This window comes from Hemiscyllium ocellatum, chromosome 10, assembly GCF_020745735.1.
Source record: "Hemiscyllium ocellatum isolate sHemOce1 chromosome 10, sHemOce1.pat.X.cur, whole genome shotgun sequence".
Lineage (NCBI taxonomy): Eukaryota > Metazoa > Chordata > Chondrichthyes > Orectolobiformes > Hemiscylliidae > Hemiscyllium > Hemiscyllium ocellatum.
Window position 1 is genome coordinate 110,696,416 of NC_083410.1, and position 20,338 is coordinate 110,716,753.

The following is a 20,338-nucleotide window of genomic DNA, read 5'->3' on the forward strand; positions in this document are numbered from 1 at the left end:
AACAAGGATGAGCATTTTAAAATTTGGAATTATGCTTAACGAGAAGTCATTAAAGGTCAGCCAACATGGCTGGTGGACGATGAGCTGGGACAGAGACAGCCGAGATCTGGATGACTTCAAGTTTCCAGAGAACAGGAGACCGGAGACCAGCCAGAATTACATTGAAACAGTCAAGTGTGGAGGTTACAAAGCTCTGACGATGAGTCTTACAGGACTCGTAAAATTAATTGTCTTTCGCTCTCCACAGAGGCTACCAGACCTGCTGAGTTTCTCCATGAATTTCTGTTTTGATTGCAAATCCCTGCAGTGTTTTTGCTACGGAGGTAACCTACACAGGGATGAGGATGACACCAGTGGACACCCTTCAGCCAGTGTGCAGTCCAGCAATATGACTGAGATGGAAATGAGAGGCCTTATCCAAACGGCAAGCAGAAGTCGGGATTTCACCTGGGCTTGGGGGTAACACTAAAGGCTAGTTTGTCCCCAGGAAAGGGAATGGAGTCAGCACTGAGGGAACAGAGTTGGGAGGTTGTGAATGAAGACAAGTATTTTCCAAGGACCTTCTTGATGTTTACTTTGAGGAACTCTCTGCACATCCAAGATTAGATGGCAGACAAGCAGTGTAACAGTTCAGACACAGTGGGAGGGGTCAATAAAGGCAGTGGCGGGCTCAATCATTGTGTGCCTGGTGTACATGTGAAGAATGATGTGTGTGGTAGTCACCCAGTTAGATGTCATCCACAGCAAAGTTATACAAGTTCCTTTTTTGCAAAGAAAACAATGAATCCCTTTTTAAAAAAAACAACTTGGTCGGCATGGACCAGGAGGCCCTGTCTCCGTGTTGTAGGACTCCACCGCTCTAATAGGAAATCTGACCTTTATTGCTAATTATTCAATGGAAACCCATCATACTTTTGCCTTTCAAACAGGCAATTTTCTCTGGAGTCCAATACAGTGAAAGGTGGGGGGGGGAGTCCCTCTGGGTTTTTTGTGGGTGAACCACAGAAAAGTTACAGCAAATTACTTGGTTGATCTTTGTTGTTAACTTACTCAAAAAAAAATTTAGACCCCCCCAAAATTCAGATGCCATAAAAAGCCCCCCAGTCTGCAGGACTTTCCACACGTTATAAGACAAACCGTCTCAGGGGACTGCAGAAAACTTGAGATGAAGTCAAATTGTTAACCATTCGGCCTGAAACAAGGCTTAAAGAAAATGTCAAATGCAAGATGCATTATAAAAATGAAATGAAATGGCAAACTGCCAAGGAAAATAATAAAGCAGCCGCTTTTGTTAGAATGTATCCCTGTATTAAATAACAAGGCGGATACACTTAAAACAATACCTGTTTACTTTAGCCTCAGTGTTGAAATGTTCTCCTTACGTGATATTTATGTATGGGGTAGCCCATTCAGTCCACCTTAACCTGTCCATCCAGGGTAACTCTAACTTTAACAAACTACTTCATCACAGAGAACTCTATCCAAGTGGGAATGATTTCTTTTGTGAGAAAGTTCTTTTTTAAAAAATTCTTGAAAATGGCTCAAGAATCCTCATGGCTTTCATGATTTAAAGCTCACTGGCTAGGTCAGCATTTAGTGCCCATCCCTAACTGCCCAGTGGGTTATTAAACATCAGACACATTGCTGTGGGCCTGGAGTCACATGGAGGCAGGGTAAGGATGGCAGTCTCCTTCCTTAATGAACCAGATGGGTTTTTTCCCCTGACAATCAACAATGGATTCATGGTCGCCATTCGACTCTTAATTCCAGAGTTTTATTGACTTCAAGTTCAATCATCTGCTACGGTGGGATTTGAATTCAGGTCCCCAGAACATTACTTGGGCCTCTGGATTAACAGTCCAGTGATAACACCACTGAGCTATCACCTCTCTTTAAGTTCCTTTCATCAGTTGTAGCACACACCCCCGACTTCCACCTGTCGTCCCTTGCCTGGCAAACACAGTTTAAGTTCTCACGTGAACAGTGAATTCACCTTGTCCCGCAGCATTTATCACCCCTGCACTGAGGGAACAGCTATTGGGCACTAACCACTCGATGCCTGTCAGTGCTCCTTTTCTTGATTACTTTAAACCTTGTTCACTATCTCCAAATAGAAAGGTAATGTTGACCTTATATCCTGCAATATTTACCAAACCCCCTTTCCTCAGCCCTGCCCGAGTTTAGCCTCCTCAGTCTGCTGTTCCTGGCAGCTAGCTCAGTCCCCCAAGTCTCGTTGGCACTTCAGGAACAGGAACATTTCCGTCAGCTTCTGATAATATGCTCTTCCACACCTTAGACCAACTCAACCTGCAGTGTGCCAATGGGGAGCCTGAGCAAGGCCTGTGGCACCTCCGGGGAAAATGGTGCCAGGGTGGGTAGTGTCAGCTAAATAGCTCATTGGGTGACCAATAACACGAGCATCCAAGGTCATCGCTACAAGGGACTAGAGGGAAAGAGTGTGGGACAGAAGGAGAGAGAGTGGGACAGAGGGAGAGAGAGTGGGACAGAGGGAGAGAGAGTGGGACAGAGGGAGAGAGATGGGACAGAGGGAGAGAGATGGGACAGAGGGAGAGTGGGAGAGAAGGAAAGAGAGTGGGAGAGAGGGAAAGAGAGTGGGACAGAGGGAAATAGAGTCGGAGAGAGGGAGAGAGGGTGAGAGAGTGTGGGATAGAGGGTGAGAGAGTGGGATAGAGGGATAGAGTGTGGAATAGAGGGAGAAAGAGTGGGATAGAGGGAGAGAGAGTGGGATAGAGGGAGAAAGAGTGGGATAGAGGAAGAGAGAGTGGGATGGGGAGAGAGAGTGTGGGATAGAGGGTGAGAGAGTGGGACAGAGGGAAAGAGTGGGATGGGGGAGAGAGAGTGGGGCAGAGGGAGAGAGTGTGGGATAGAGGGAGAGAGAGTGGGATAGAGGGAGAGAGAGTGGGATAGAGGGAGAGAGAGTGGGATGGGGAGAGAGAGTGTGGGATAGAGGGAGAGAGAATGGGATAGAGGAAGAGAGAATAGGATAGAGGGAGAGAGAAGGGATAGAGGGAGAGGGAGTGGGATAGAGGGAGAGGGAGTGGGATAGAGGGAGAGAGAATAGGATAGAGGGAGAGAGAAGGGATAGAGGGAGAGGGAGTGGGATAGAGGGAGAGAGAGTGGGATAGAGGGAGAGAGAGTGGGATAGAGGGAGAGAGAGTGGGATAGAGGGAGAGAGAGTGGGATGGGGAGAGAGAGTGTGGGATAGAGGGTGAGAGAGTGGGACAGAGGGAAAGAGTGGGATGGGGGAGAGAGAGTGGGGCAGAGGGAGAGAGAGTGGGATGGGGAGAGAGAGTGTGGGATAGAGGGAGAGAGAATGGGATAGAGGAAGAGAGAATAGGATAGAGGGAGAGAGAAGGGATAGAGGGAGAGGGAGTGGGATAGAGGGAGGCAGAATGGAGTCATGTGGCTCCATATGAGATTAGGATAAGACAATTGTAATTTGTTGTAACTCAATGACAGAGAATTTGAGATCTGCCTGAGAGGCGTGTGCTCTCTCAATCTCTCTTTTTCTGTCTCTTCCATTTCAGCATCTCTCAATACTGACAGTGTGTTAGCTTTTTTAAAATGTAGATAGATATATATTTGCATAATCCAAACTGTCAATAATTTTTTGCATCAAAAACAGAAATTACGGGGAAAACCCAGCCGCTCTGGCAGTATCTGTGGAGAGAAAGCAGAGTTCTGAAGTAGGGTCAGTGGACCCAACATGTTAACTCTGAATGCTCTCCACGGATGCTGCGAAACCTACTGAGATTTTCCAGCAATTTCTGTTTTTGTTTCTGATTTCTCGCATCCATAGTACTTTTGTTTTTAATTATTTTTGCATTTTTCCTTAAGTTTGATTTTGATAATGAATCAGTTACTTGTTATTGACTAAGAAACCTGCGTGACCTGTTCTGAATACTGAACCATACACAGTCTGAGACCTAGATCATTGACCATATCACCACCCTGGTTCCATTTAAATCAGGTTGTGACCAGCAGAGGAGTGGGGCAAGGAAAGGAAACAATAACCCCTTCCACCTTACTCGTAACAAAAACAAGATGCAATCACAACATGATCACATTATACCTCAAATCCATTAGCTGGTAATCCCCTGGAACAAGTCAATAGGAACCCATCAGTGACCTTCACATGATTTTATGGGAACTATTGTACATACTTAACTTTCTGACAGTGTGGCAATCCCTCAGCATTGACCGTCTGACAGTGCGGCGCTCCCTCAGTACTGACCCTCCAACAGTGCGGCCCTCCCTCAGCACAGACTCTCTGTCAGTGCAGCGCTCCCATAGCATTGACCCTCTGACAGTGCGGCATTCCCTCAGTACTGACCTTCCGACAGTGTGGCCCTCCCTCAGTACTGACTCTCCATCAGTGCAGCGCTCCCACAGCATTGACCCTCTGATCAGTGCGGCGCTCCCTCAGTACTGACCCTCCAACAGTGCAGCACTCCCTCAGCACTGACCCTCCGAGATGCAGCACTCCCTCAGCACTGACCCTCCGACAGTGCGGCACTCCCTCAGCACTGACCCTCCGACAGTGCGCCACTCCCTCAGCACTGACCCTCCGACAGTATGGTGCTCCCTTGGCACTGACCGTCCGACAGTGCAGCACTCCGTCAGTACTGACTCTCTGACAGTGCAGCACTCAGTCAGTACTGACCCTCAGACAGTGCAGCACTCTGTCATTACTGACTCTCTGACAGTGCAGCACTTCATCAGTACTGATTCACTGACAGTGCAGCACTCCGTCAGTACTGACCCTCTGACAGTGCAGCACTCCGTCAGTACTGACTCTCTGACAGTGCAGCACTTCGTCATTACTGACTCTCTGACAGTGCAGCACTCCGTCAGGACTGTCTTGCAGTGCAGTCTGCATTTTGCCCTCCGGCCGCTGGAGTGGGACTTGAATTCATTGATCTCCTAACTCATAGGCAACTGTGCTGCTGCTGAGCAAACACTGCCAGAAGGGAGGCCCCAAATTGTGTCTGAATGCCCTATGACAGTATGGTTGCAAGGTGACCAACTGTCCTATATTTTAATAAACTGCCCCTTACTTGACTATATGCCCGAATCCCTTAAGGATCACTATTTGTGCTGCATTTGCAGGTCTGTCTATGTGAGACTGAGCTCATGTGTCTCAATAATTTGTGTGGGATTGCAAATCTGCAGGGTAGCTGGCAGAGCTGATAATGTAGCCATTTACAACATGAGATCTGAAGAACAGACATATTGAACTTGAAAGATTAGCTCTGTTTCTCTCCCCACATTCCCTGCCAGACCTGCTGAGTTTCTCTAACAATTTCTGTCTTCACTTTAGATCTTTAAACATCACTGTTTTGACAGTCCTACACCAAGCCAAAAAAAAAATTCAGTCTGTAACCATATGTAAATTGAAGTACTATTGCCTCAGCTTTGTAAAATAGTCTGCATGCAGAAACAGGAATGTAGTTGGGGACGGGCATCATATTCAATACAGGTGATGACTAGTGTTGCATTCAGTAGCATCAGAGAGCTCTCATCTATGAAGATCGGATCATTGTTGGTAAAGACACAGACATAAGGCATTGATATGGCAGAGGTTAGCACACCTCGCAGTGAAAGTAACTTGGCATGACAGCTTTAGACTGTTGCAATCAAGCTGCCCCTGCTAATGTGAAACCTCCAAACCGAAAAACTGCTCAAGTCCTTGATGGAGTGGGTTAAAAAGGTCCCGGGAATGTGATAAGATTAGACCACGCTGTCATCGTGTGGGGCGTGATTCATCCCTGGATATACACCGACATGTAACAATGCAACAGATGCGCAAGAAATTGCAATCAGAAAATCATTTGCCGAAAATCTGTCAGTTCAGCCATTCCAAAGTGTAATGGAAATCTGCCACAGCTTGGAAAATGCCTCAGAGGGAGTCTCTTGCAATGGTATGCAGGAAGAAGTGAGTCTGTTTAGATATAAACATTTTAAGCCCCATATCTTATTCTTCCATCATATTGGATTTCATTATGAGCACTATGCTTGCTTCTATCTGAACAGTTACAGACTGGGGTGAAGTGATGAACTTCATCTACATTTACACAGTATAATTCAGGGAAGCCATTGCATCAAGGATCACAGCAAGAGTTAGTTAGGTTCTCCTGCCAAAGCACAAATGTATTTGTGTAAGTTAAACAAATACTGTGTTTATCAAGTATACTGTCACCTCCTGAATAAAGATGTTCTCGACACTGTAAATTTAATCTGGTTGCTCACACAGCTGACTGAGGCAAGAATGTGCTGTCCCTTTATGTTTTCCTTTGTAATAACCAGCTGCCCTGGGGCATCTACTTTTTTCCTTCTTGGGATGTGGGTGCTGCTGATTTTTAAAATGCTGGAGAAACTCAGCAGGTTTGGCAGCATCTGTGCGGAGGGAAGATCAGTATTTTTTGCCAATCCCTCACTGATCCAGAGTCAAGTGGTTCCTGAAGACTAGGTTCTGGAGCCGCCTTTAGACTGGGCAGAAGTTATAGAAGTTTGAATACATGTACAAACAGATTCAAGAACAGCTTCTTCCCCGTTGTTATCAGACTTTTGAACAGACCTCTCTAATATTAAATTTGATCCCCCTCTGTTTCTCTCTGCACCTTCTCATGCGGTTGCAACGCTGTATTTTGCACTCTGTTCTGCTACCCTGATGCATAGTACAATCTGCCTGTACAGCACACAAAACAACACTTTTCACTGTATCCCAGTACATGTATCAACAATAAATCAATCAAATTTCTTTCGCTAAAGTGAACCAGAGGGACTTTTAACAACAAAATTAAACACTTCCAGGGTCATTATAACTGAGATTTATTAAGTGAATGCAAAGCCTATGAGGTACTGCAGTGGGATTTGAACCCACTCCCCAAAGTGTTTAGGTTACAGGTCCAGTGACATTGCCAGATGTCAGCATCGCCCCTGATATGCTGCTTTATCATGTCACTTTTGTTGGTTCATTAGCAATAAGTCAAAGAGCTGCAAGCCACCATTAGGAAAACAAGACAAAAGAGAGAAAAGATCAATTCTCCCTTTGGACTTGAAAAGTATTAAGTCCAGAAAATCTACCACCCCTGAAACAATTATCCTTGACCTTAGCTGCAGGAGTAACATATTGAAGTTTTTCAACATATCAGCCAAAAACACAGCTTTAAGTTTCAAGGTGGGGTAAAGACCACATCTTTTTACTTTTCTGTATTTGTGATTGTGGACTGAAATAGGAAAATAATAGTTTTTGAGACCAAGCTGTGGAAGGGTTTTATAAGCAAGCTACCAGCACGTGTTGTCAGTGCAGTTTGTACGCATGGGTTGTGGGCTTGAGGGCATTGGGGGTGGGAGATGGGGGGGGGGGTTCGTGGGTAAAGGTCCAGACGAACTGTCATCAGAGAATGTGCACAGAATGAGATTCAACTCGCAACAAGTAGCTGATTGGTCTGTGGAATTATGACCATTCATTGATCACAAAGACCTTCTGCCTGCCAACAACCACGTGATTGGCTCCCAGGTCACTGATTAACCTATGGGGTGTAAACAGGTCAATCAGAAGCCTTCAGACCTCGTCAAAGTGGGATGACTCTTTCTCTTCCTCTGCATTAGATAATATGTAAAACTTGAAGAAAACCAGTTTATTCTCCCTCACCAATTGCTGTAAGTTGTGGCTTTTACCTGACACGTCAGAGACATTACAAATGCTGAACCAGTCACTCTGTGCCTTCTGCAAGTAATGATGTGAAGGTGCCAATTTTGGGTTGGGGTGGACACAGTCAGAAGTCACCCAACACCAGGATATAATCCAACAGGTTTATTTGAAATCACAAGCTTTCAAAGTGCTGCTCCTTCATCACATCCATTTGACCTGACGAAGCAGCAGTACTTCAAAAATTTGCAATTTCAAATAAACGTATTGGGACTATAACCTGGTACTGTATGACTTCTGACCTTGCCCTGTAAGTGAATGAAAGTAACTGGAGAAGGGAGATCAAGGAGCAGCAAGTTCTGACAAACTAAAAGGTACATCTCAGTAAATCCTATGAACAGGGACCATTGAACAGTCTTACAGTTTTTCCAGTTTCTCCCCTCCCCCCCCCATAACACCTAGGCTTTCTATTGTTTCTGTCTGTGTCTGTCTGCATTTGTGTGTACAGACAGTTTTATAAAGAGAATTAGAGTTTTAACTAGTACTGCTATATACTGACAGCTCATAATACATTTATTTGTAATGAAAATCTATTTACTTAAAATAAATAGTAATTCTTGTCCCATACAAAACCTGGTCTGTGCTTTCTATCACCTAATGAGAAGTAACTCGGGGAATTCTGTGTACTTGTTATAATATTTAACTTTTGTCAGGACTCCACAAATTGAGGGGCAGGATGTCCAGTGCACTACCCAATGAGGCATGACCAAGTTAAGTAATGGATGTTCTCTTATTTGAGTGATTTTAGATCTGGACAGGTCTTTTAATCTCACTGTTTTTTGTGATACTTATTGTTGTGAGTAATGTTGCATTTACTTTAATTGAGGAATCCTCAATGAGTTGCTGGAAAGGCGTTGTGGGGGGCACAAATGGGCACCTTCTCAAGGACAAATGCCCTCACATCCCTTAAAATAATTAAAACAAATGAGAATTGGAGAAATGTTGAGCCATTCGCCCTTGTGGGTCTCATCAACGACCATTCCCATGTGATGGCACGGTGGCTCAGAGGCTAGCACCGCTGCCTCACAGCAGCAGAGACGTGGGTTTAATTCCGCCCTTGAGCGACTGTTCCTCCAGACACTCCGGTTTCCTCCCACAGTCTAAAGATGTGCAGCCTGGGCAGATTCACCATGGGAAATGCAGGGTTACAGGGATAGGGTGAGTCTGGGTGGGATATTCTTTAGAGGGTCAGTGTGGACTCACTTGGGCTGAATGGCCTATTTCTAAAGGTTTGGCACACAGCTCCCATAGTCTGGACAGGTCAATGGTCCGAGCTGCGTACTAAGATACTCCCTACTTGCCTGGGCAGGTACAGCTGCAACTGCACAGAAGCAGCTCAAAACCATCCAGGACTCATTGGTAGTTTGGTTCCAGCTGTGGTTGGATGGACTTCCTGAATTTTGAACTGGACTGCAGTACGTGGATGGTACCGAGTCTCAGGGGATGGGAGAGACACTGACAGAGATCAGCTGGTGGAAGCGGAATAATTTCTCAGACTGGGTGGTCAGCAGAAACAACTGAGGACAGCTGTTGAAATGTTTGTTGTTTGTAATTTGTTTGCCGCTGGGAGGTGGGAGTCATAGGCTGGGCCTTGAGAAGGCCACGGTGAGCTACCTTCCTCATGTTGCTGCAGTCCATCCTGAAGGTTCTCTCACGGCACTCTCCAGTCAGCAAGGCCAGGAATTTGGCAATGAACCAATTTGTGGGCAGCACGGTGGCACAGTGGTTAGCACTGCTGCCTCACAGCGCCTGAGACCCGGGTTCAATTCCCGCCTCAGGCGACTGACTGTGTGGAGTTTGCTTATTCTCCTTGTGTCTGCGAGGGTTTCCTCCGGGTGCTCCGGTTTCCTCCTACAGTCCAAAAATGTGCAGGTCAGGTGAATTGGCCTTGCTAAGTTGCCCATAGGGTGAGGGGCAGGGGTAAATGTAGGGGAATAGGTCTGGGTGGGTTACCCTTCGGCGGGTCGGTGTGGACTTGTTGGGCTGAAGGGCCTGTTTCCACACTGTAAGTAATCTAATCTAATCTAACCAATGAACTCCCAACCCATGGGCAACAGAGGAAGCTGTGTGAAGGCAAACTTGCAGTTTCCCACGCCTTTGTTACCCTTAAACCTCCTGGTGGGTAGAGATAGTGGGTTTGGTAGGTGCTGTTGGAGGAACCTTGATGAGTTACGTCAGTCCCCCTTGTAGCTGATACACGCTGCTGTGACAGTGTGGTGGTGGAGGGAGGGGATGTTTGCGGATGTGGTGCCAATCAAGTGGCTGCTTTGTTCTTGATGGTGTTGAGCTTCTTGAGTGTTGTTGGAGCTGCAACCGTCCAGGCCAGTGGCGAGTGTTCCACCACACTTCTGATTTATGCCTTGCATATGGTGGACAGGCTCTGATAACATGCGTTATCAGAGAATTCTAAGCATTTAACCAGTTCTTATAGCAAATGAATATGGCTGGTCTAGTCACAATGCAGCTAATTGGTAACTCCTAGGATATTGATTATGGGGGATTCAGTGATGGTCACACCACTGAGTGTCAAGGGTAATGGTTAGATTCTGTTTTGATGGAGATGGTCATTGCCTGGTGCTTATGTGCCATGGACTTTTTGTTCAAGCCTGGATATTGTCCAAGTCTCGCTGCATTTGAAAGCAACAGTATCCGTATCAGAGGAGTCATGAATGGTGCTGAACATTGCTGAACCATCTGCAAACATCCCATGAGAAGAGATGGGTTCACCTGGGCCTGAATTGGGTTTAGAAGGATGAGTGGGAATCTGACTGAACTGTATCAAATTCTAAAAGGGCTGAACAGAATAGATGCAGGGAAGATGTTTCCCCTGAGGGGGAGTCTAGAACCAGGGGATACAGTCTTAGTTTGGAGGGTCGGCCATTTAGGACTGAAATGGAAAACATTTCTTCACTCAGAGGGGAACGAACCTGAGGAATTTTCAACCACAAAAGACTGTGAAGGTGAAATGATTTAACATATTCAAAAAAAAAGAGGTATATTTCAAAGGGTTTGGGGAGAAAGTAGGAACTTGACATTGAGACAGAGGGTCAGCCATGATCAGACTTACAGAAAGAATTGATTTGAGTGGGCTCGATGATCTGTTCCTGGTCCTATGTTTCTAATGCAGCATGATTTGGTTCGATATTTTGATGAGATCCCAAAACCCACATTAAAAACTCACTGGACACAACACCCAAACTGGAGCACACACATCGAACAGATCGAGGTTTGGATATGCATGGCACTTAAACAGCCACTGACAATAGTAAAACACCTCAACAAGATCATTTAAAAACACTGGGCCCACAGCTAGAGATAGATTTGAACAAATGACCCAAAACTCGCTCAAACAGGTAGGTTTTAAGAAGTGCATTTAAAGTGAGAGTCATCCAGCACAGAAACAGACCCTTCGATCCAAGCAGTCCATGCTGATCATGTTCCCAAACTAAACTAGTCCCACCTGCCTGCGCTTGGCCCATATCCCTTTCTATTCATGTACTTGTCCAAGTGTCTTTTAAACATTGTAACTGTACCCACATCCCCCACCTCCTCTAGCAGTTCATTCCACACACAAACCACTCTCTGTGTAAAACATGTCGCCCCTTGTGTCCTTTTTAAAGGTTTGTCCTCTGACGTAAAAGCTATGCACTTTGGTTTTGAACTCTCCCACTTTACATAAAAGAGCCTTGCTAGTCCCCTTATTTGTGCCCCTCATGATTTTCTAAACCTCCATAAGGTCACCCCTCAACCTCCTACACTCCAGTGTAAAAAGATCCAACTTGTCCAGCCTATTTTTATAATTCAAACCCTCCACTCGCGGCAACGTGTTGATTAATCTTTTCTAAACCCTCTCCAGTTTAATAATATCCTTCCTATAACAGGGAGACCAGAACGGGACACAGTACTCCAGAAGAGGCCTCACCAATGTCCTGTACAACCTCAACATGACGCCCATAATTCCTATACTGAGGACTGAGCAATGACAGCAAGCTTAATAAATGCCTTCTTAACCACCTTTTCTACCTGTGATGCAAATTTCAAAGACTGATGTACCTGAAGCCCTAGGTCTCTCTGTTCTGCAACACATCCCATGGCCCTGCCATTAATTGTGTAAGACCTGTCCAGGCAAAAACATTTGGGAAAGATAAGAGTGCAGGCTTCAGAGAATACAGTCACCAATGGTGAAGTCATTAAAATGAGGGATGAGTGAGAGACCAGAACTGTAGGTGCACAGGCGATTGTGAGGGATCTGTGTCTGGGGGATTGGAAGCAAGGTTTTAAACTGGGGGCTCTCACCCTGTCCCAGAGCTGCATTAATTGAACCAGGAACTTGGATGGGTTTCAGTGGATGCTAACAGTAACTCACATTTTGTGGTACAGTGCTAGTGTCCCTCCCTCTGAGGCAGGAGATCCAGCTTCAAGTTCCGCCTGCTCTGCAGGCGTGCAACAACCCATCCGAACTTGTTGATTAGAAAATTCGAAAGGAGTCATGAAACCTGTTAGGGCTCAATGCTCCGCTGAAGGTAGCTCACCGTTACTGCGTCTGGAGGTAGAAACTGGCAGCTTTTCCTGAGGTTCAATTAAAATCAGGATCCAGAGGGCAACAGAAATCAGGCGGGCAATGTGACAGGGAAGGGTGACATGTACGACTCAACAAAGGGCTGGAAAGTTTGCGTGAAACCTGCAAAACATCTGGGACTAAGGTTCATTTTACCACTTCCTGGGATGAAATGGCTGTGCGATAAGGAGAGGTTGATGCAATATCATTTCAGAGATGGTCTTGGTGATCCTCTAGTTCTTCTTTAGCTTCAAATCAATTCTCTAAACACTCAATCAGTCAGTTAAACGTCTTGCTGCATTCCACCACAGTGCACAGTTTGGAGTGCTGTCCTTTATTTAAGATGATTCCCCTTGTGACAGCATGTTAGAAATAAATGGAACAAATTGGCAAAGCCAAACATAGAACTTTGCCGTCCTTCCAACTGGTCAGTATGCCATATGATAGCAGTGTACAAATGCAAACAGTTTGCTCTAATATTCTCATTTCGGCTGCTAAAGAGTACAAGTGTTAACAGGTGTTACAAATAAATAATTTCACACCTTTCTCTACAACAGTAAAGAACTTCAGGCAGAGCCTTATTCCTCTTACACTAGTATTTTATGGCAAAATGATAGTGCCAATGTTTTGTTTGGTTCTGACGATGTAACTTCAAAACTGTCTTCATTTCCAAAACATAAGGGGATGTGAGAAGCCTTGACTTATATTTGTTTCCTTACCCTGAAAGATTACAGTTGTACATCACCAAGACTGGACCATAGTAAAGTCAGACCAATTCTAGCAGAAGAAAGAAGGAGCTCAAAGAGTTTGTTAAAATCAAAATAGGTGAAAAATATGGCGAAGGTGTTTAGTAATGAGAGAGGATCTCATTTGTCCCACTGCACCTGAACTGCAACCCTGAACCAGTTAGTTAGACGAACACCTATTAGTGACTTAGGCACATCAAGCATTACCTTATAAGTAACTGAACGTTCCCCAAGCAATGCCAACCCCTTCACCCTCTTTGACAGGTAATCAAAAACATCTACAGCAAATTCACACCAAGCCATGCACCAGGAAGTTGTCACAGTAGCAGAGAGTAAAAGCTGGGAAGAAAACTCTAAAATTCAATCAAATAAATAAATATTAACGTTTAATTCAGCTTTTAAAATAAAATGTCCTAAACGCAGGACATCGAGCTATAAGTTACTATCATTAAAAAAAGTCTAAAAAGTTGGAAGATATCATGTAAGGTAAACTTATTAGTTTGGTTATGGCAGGAAAGTCCTATTTTAATTTAGTGGTCAGTCATTCCCAGCATTGAGTGTCTATTTATTTACCAGTTAATGGCTCTCCCAGTGAATGGCTTGAGGATGATTTTCGCCTGTGTGACTTGAATACAGTTACTATTGGGGACTTGCCTGCTCGATTAGATTGGTCAATCATAGGCTGGACTATCCTTCTCCTGGCATTTATAAACCTGTGGAAAAGGAAGAGAAAAGAAAGGTTACTTTGACGCAGCTCAAGAAAGAAACTAAACAAGATAAAGGGCTAATAAACCCCGACAGCAATGGATGGTGGGAATGGGACGTGGAGATTCTCTGAGTAACTCTACTGAACTGCACCAGACTCTGATCAAGAGTGAGCTCAGGGGTGAGGCTTTTGATTTATGTCCTTCTGCATTTTTTTCTCCCCCCTCTCCCCACAGCTGGGTATCTTATAAAGAGCTGGATAATTAGACGTTCTTGGGAAACAATACCCAAGACTGCACTCTCTTCTCCTTTCAAGGCAAAATAATTGCAGCTGATAAAAAAACGTCGCTCATATGAGCATCTGTTGCCTCACCTAATTAGTGAAGAATCTCTCCTTTGTTCCACTCACTCACTGGTCTTCGACCAACCCTTCCCATTCCTTCTAGGCTACTAACTCCATTTTAAGGCTTGTGTTAGGAAAATGAACTGTGGTGCTGGTGGTCTTGCCATTAAGAAAAGAAATAAGCCGAATGTCTGGAGTTTTTATCACCAGTAACTCATACTGCCGAGGGAGCTTAGCACAAAAGCATTCCATTTAACGCTTCTGTCTTTTCCTCCCCTACACTTTATGCAAGGTTTAGGGTCAAACAGAGGTCACCACTATACAACCACTGACCTTCCAGTTTCTCAGTAAAGCTTTACTGTCTAAGGTCTGCAAGTTCAAAAAAAAAATCCACATAAAATCTTTCTGCAGAGAGCTTTATGTGGTGAGGAACCAGAATTTAAAAAAAACAGTTTTTGAAAATGCAAACGAGGCAGCATGTCTGAAGGAACATTGAGAGTGTGGACTGATGCAGAAACACAGCCTCATACACAACCCACTTGGAGTAAGAGGTCAGGAAAAGTCTGGTCAGAACAGCCAGAACCCATGCAGAGAGTTCAAACTGACTCTCCATTGAAGAAGAAACAACTTTGAGTAACTTTTTTGTCCCACAGCACCGGTGTTGCATTTACATTCACTTCTTCCTTCACCTGAACTGGAGGATGGTAAAGGCATAATTTCCACACATTCAAAGCACTTTGCTCAGAAGCCCACTGTGCATTTATGGGAACATTGTTGGACTGGAACCACAGGTAAGAAATCATTTGAAAATAAGGGACACAGAAAATAAGGAGAAAGGGTAGGAATGGGTCAAACAGCCCCATTGAGCCTGCTCTGACATTCAGTCTGGCTGAACTTCACAATGACCCCACTTTTCTGGCCTATGCCCTCAGGAATATTGGAACAGGAGGATGCCATTTAACCCCTTCAATCCGTTCAACCATTAAATGAGATGATGAAAAGGAGTCATTCAGTTCTGGTACCCAATGAATTTAATCTTCTCTGTGCACTAACTTCAATCCCCTTCAATTGGCCTGGATTTTTGCCGTTGTAATATTGGTTAAAACTGTTAGCATTCACTGTCATTACAACTGTGAAGCTGACAGTGACTTCTGGAGTCCATGTTTGTGTAATCAAATGCAGAGATCAAGACGAGGCTGTTGGTAATACCTTCCTTCACCACAGGGTGCACTGTCCCACACTTGATGTCCCACACTTGTTAATCATGAGAAATTACTTGAAGTGACGAGAATGGCCCTATCAGTTTAAATGTAAAGACTCTGGATATAGTTATTATTTCAGTGAGGTGCAACTGGCTTTTTCCAATGTATTAATTTCATAATTACTACTAAGCACCTTCTGTAACCCTGAAACACTACATTTGTAATTGCATGATTTCAAGCTCCCCAATTTAAAAAAGTCCATTATTTTTAAATAATAAAATTATTCAAAAAAATTTACAAGGATGTTGCCAGGGGTTGAGGTATCAGGAGAGGCTGAACAGGCTGGGGCTGTTTTCCCTGGAGTGTCGGAGGCTGAGGGGTGACCTTCTAGAGGTTTATAAAATCACGGGGGTGGCGTGAATAGGGTAAATAGACAAAGTCTTTTCCCTTGGGTGGGGGAGTCCATACCTAGAGGGGCATAGATTTAGGATGAGAGGGGAAAAATTAAAAAGGGACCTAAGGGGCAACTTTTTCATACAGAGGGTAGTGCGTATATGGGACGAGCTGCCAGAGGAAGTGGTGGAGGTTGATACAATTACAACATTTAAAAGGCATCTATGAATAGGTAGGGTTTAGAGGGATATGGGTCAAATTCTGACAAATGGGACTAGATTCATTTAGGATATCTGGTTGGCATGGATGAGTTGGACCAGGGGTCTGTTTCCATGCTGTACTGTGCTATGACTCTGTTTAGGATATTTCAGCTTCAGCCCATGTACATCACCCAATCTTAAAATTGCTCCCTGTAAAATTATTAGAATGTGAAGGATAATCAATGTATTTTGCTTCCTGGTTTGCTGTCTGTGAGATTTCTGCAAAGTGATTAGCTGTTTCGCCTGCTTGATGACATCACTCCTGCCGGATGCCTGGAGACCACAATCACTCAGTGCCTGATTGAACCAGGCGCCTGGAAAAGGAAAATCCAACCACAGAGAGAGATCGCTCAACATCTCCATGGGCAGTTTTCTTCAAAGTCAGTTGTGTTCACTGATGTTTCACTGCTGACTGTGAAATGCAGGCTGGTACATTTGTGAAAATATTTGTTTGCACTATTTTAAAAATAACACACACAATAATTCATTCAAATGCATTGATGTTATGACATCTGAGTGGCAGAGGAAATTAAACCCATAAAAATTATTTGCATAATTTCTCGTGGGGGTTCTTTTTAAAAAAAAACTCTTATTTGAAGAGCAAGCTTGAAAATGAAGCACCCTCCCATTTCAATTGTCCATGTTGACTGTATTAAAACATTGTCCATGGTTTTATTAAAAACACAACATACACATTGGAGATAGGCTCTTGCATTGTCACAATTGGGCAGAAGAATGCATTTGCTTATACACAGAGAGAGAGGGGGAGAATGGCAAACTCAGCTGAGCAGGTTTAGTCCCCTTTGGGTAGAGGTATTGGTCCAAGCATGTACAAGTTTGTCATCTAAGAAACATTTTGACAGGTACAGAGATGTGACAGGTATGGAGGGATATGAACCAAACGCAGGCCAATGGGACTAGCTTAATTGTGAAAACTGGACAGGTTGGGCCAAAAGTCCTCTTACCACGCTGTAGACCTCTATGACTCTACATCTCTGCCCCACACTATCTAGAGAGATGAGCGAACCAACCCATTCACTTATTCAAATTAATGTACGCTTTACATAGGAGTGTGTGTGTGTGTGTGTGTGTGTGTGTGTGTGTGTGTGTGGAATCTAAAGGGGAGACATTTAAAGAACAACAATAAAAAGGGGAATAGTGGATCAGGAAGACCACATGATCAGGAAGAATATTATAGAATCCCCACAGTGTGGAAGCAGGCTGGTCACACTGTGTGGAGTCCACACTGCTCCACCGAAAAGCATTGCAGCCAGACCCACACCCCCTTCCCAAAACCCTGCATTTACTGTACCTAGCCTGCACATCCCTACACACTATTGGCAATTTAGCAATAGAAGGGCGGCAACGGTCTAATACTATTATCATTAGACTATTAATGTAAAACTCAGTTAATGTTTTGGGGATCTGCATTCGAGCCCAGCCATGACAGATGGTGGAATTTGAATTCAATAATAATCTGGAATTAAGAATCTACTGATGACCATGAAACCATTGTCGACTGTTAGAAAAACCATCTGATTCACGAATGTTCTTCAGCGATGGAAACTCCCATCCTTGTCTGGCCAGGCTTACATGTGACTCCAGACCCACAGCAATGTGGTTGACTCTCAATTGACCTCTGAAATGGCCGAGCAAGCCACTCAGTTCAAGGGCAGCTGGGGATGGGGCAATAAATACTAGTCAGCCCACATCCCATGAGTGAATTTTAAAAAAGCATGATCAGTTCACCTTAACTTGTATGTCTTTGGATTGTGGGAGGAAACTGGAGCACCTGGAGGAAACCCACATGGACACAAGGAGAATTTGCAAACTCCACACAGGCAATCACCCGAGGCTGGAATTGAATCTGAGTTCCTGGCGCTGTGAGGCAGCAGTGCTAGCCACTAAGCCACCGTGCCGAGTTATGAGGGGAAAAGAAACAGTTTAGAGTTATAATGTCAAACCTGTACTGTCTGAGAATGTTGTTGGGGCAGTTTCAGTCAAGTGGTTAGGGTGTGGAATGCACTGTCTGAGAGTGTGTGGGAGGCAGGTTCACTCAGAAGGGAGTTACACTTCTATTTTTAAAGTACAAATGGTAGGGAGGAAGAGATTGAGAATGGCATTTGATGAGCTCCTTGCTTGGAGAGTCCATACAGACTTGATGAAACAAATGGCCTCCCTTCCATACAGTATCCATTCTGTGATTCAGCCACTGATGATAGTGTAATGCGGGGAAAGGGAACAAAAATGTTTAAACTAAAGATGTGATTGAAACCCGTATGTGTGCAGTCCCCCCGGAGGGAATTGAAGTGACAGTGCTGGGCATGGCTACATCTCAGCTCAGAACACTGAAAATCAAGTTAATTCCTAAGTTGTCATAAACGTTAACTATTTTTAAAATGTAAGCAGAATTCCTCAGTTACCCTAGGAGAAAGTGAGGACTGCAGATGCTGGAGATCAGAGTCAAGAGTGTGGTGCTAGAAAAGCACAGCAGGTCAGGCAGCATTCAAGCACCAGGAGAATCGATGTTTCGTCGATTCTGAACCGTCGATTCTCCTGCTCCTTGGATTCTCCTCAGTTACTCTGTCTTTTAGACCAGTATGAGTGAAAGCACAGACCATGTTTCTGTATTCAACAAGAATTACTATTGATTACAAATAAATAGATTCTAGCTACAGGTAAACAATTATACAAGGCTGGTATATAACTTCACGAGTTAAAACCCTAATTTACTTACAAATTCCCCTCTACACACATTGACAGAGACAGGCAGGAAGTAAGACCATGGGTGGCATGGGGAGAGGGAAAGACTGTGAAGATGGTTCTTTGGTCCCTGACCACAGGATTGCCTGAAGTGATCCTTGTGGTACTTTTCAGTCATCATTCTTCAGATACTTTCGCTAGTTTGCGGGAGACAAAGGGTGATTGCTTCATATTTATAAAGATTATGATTTGTTAATGAAAAGTGACTGCTTACTGGTGTTCTTCAGCTTGAGTCATTTTTCCTGCCACAGTAAAACAGAGAGATTTCCTAAACTGGTGGTGGTCTGAAAGCTTCTCTGTATCTATTTCACAGCCCCCACGTTGTACAGTTACCTGGGAGCCAATCATATAGCTGTTGGCAGGCAGAATGCCTTTGTTATTGAGAACTGGTCACTCCTCCACAGACCAATCAAGCTCCTGTCGTTGGTTGAATCCCTGTTTGTACACAGCCCTTGGCTCCAGTTCGTCTGCAAACCATCCACTGCTACTTGAACCAGCAGCTGCATAAACAGCACTCACAATGAGGGTCAGCTTACTTGCTTTCCAAAAAGTGCGGCAATTCCTCAACATCTTTGGTCTTTAAAAACAGTCCGTTTCCCACTGCAATCCACAATCAAAAACAGAGAGAGAGAAAAGCCACTGTCTTCACATCTAATCATCTTCCAATAATCCATTGTAGACTCCATGCTTCCAAGTTGTTGTCTTTCCTTTATTAATCAGGCTGAGATCATTCACTGCTGCTCCACAGTTCCCTCAACTCTGTTTTAGTGCTGAAACGGTGCTGAGAATCTACACAAGTCAGCGTGATGCTCCAGCTCCTCTCCAACAAGCACCAGCCTCACAAAACAAAATCTCTCTGTGACTCCCCACAGGGTGAAACACGAGAGATATTTCATCCTGACTGACGCCCCTCTCAGGCTGCCCCTCAATGTAGCTCACCGATTAACCTCATGACACAACGAGTTTAAGGAGAAAGAGCCTTTTCAAAAAGCAACTCTTTCGGTGAAATAAATAATAGTTAAAGCTTTCACTTTGTTGATAAGTGCGAGAGTTCAGACTGGAAAAGTAACTCTGATGATTTTCATATTTCATCCGTTTTGAACGGTGAATGAACTATTTTGAAACTAGTTGTGCTTGGATATAAAATCGGACTGAACAGCAATCAGTCAGCAATCATAAAGGGGGTCAGCCAGTAATCTAAAAGACACCAGTCTACAATCTTAAAGAGACTGGACAGTGACCTTAAGGGGGCCACTCAGCCATCTTAAAGGGACTAGTCCGCAATCTTAAGGGACTGTGTGGTGATCTTAAAGGAGCCGCTCAGCAATCTTAAAGGGGTGGTACAGTCTAACAAACAGATTGCACACAGAGTGAAGAAATATGCAGGCCTAAATTGCTTTGAAGCTCTCACACACAGCTCCCTACTTTATAGACAGCAGTTCGCAAAATGATCAGAACATTTTTCCCTTAGTATTTTCTTCAGAAACAGAGCTCTTTGCAAGAAACTCTGATACTTATTGTATCTAAGGTCAGTAAAAGGTTGGCTAATACTTTCCTGCAATTAGAATCACAGGTGTAAAACATTCAGTGCCTGAATGAGGCAATTAATGTTTTTTTTAAAAAACTGCTTCAT

The 20,338-nt window shown here is 44.2% G+C and overlaps 1 protein-coding gene across 4 annotated transcripts in view; it reads right to left on the reverse strand.

The window, feature by feature from the left end:
• Positions 1-20,338, reverse strand: part of meis1b (Meis homeobox 1 b) — a 252,384-nt gene that overhangs the window by 22,749 nt on the left and 209,297 nt on the right. For 2 of the 4 annotated variants that reach the window (XM_060831862.1, XM_060831864.1), the window contains exon 10: positions 13,694-13,752. In XM_060831862.1, coding sequence (XP_060687845.1) covers positions 13,694-13,752 — 59 coding nt within the window. Of the gene's footprint in view, positions 1-13,612; positions 13,753-20,338 lie in introns of all 4 variants that reach the window. The other 2 variants (XM_060831861.1, XM_060831863.1) reach the window with 1 other exon arrangement.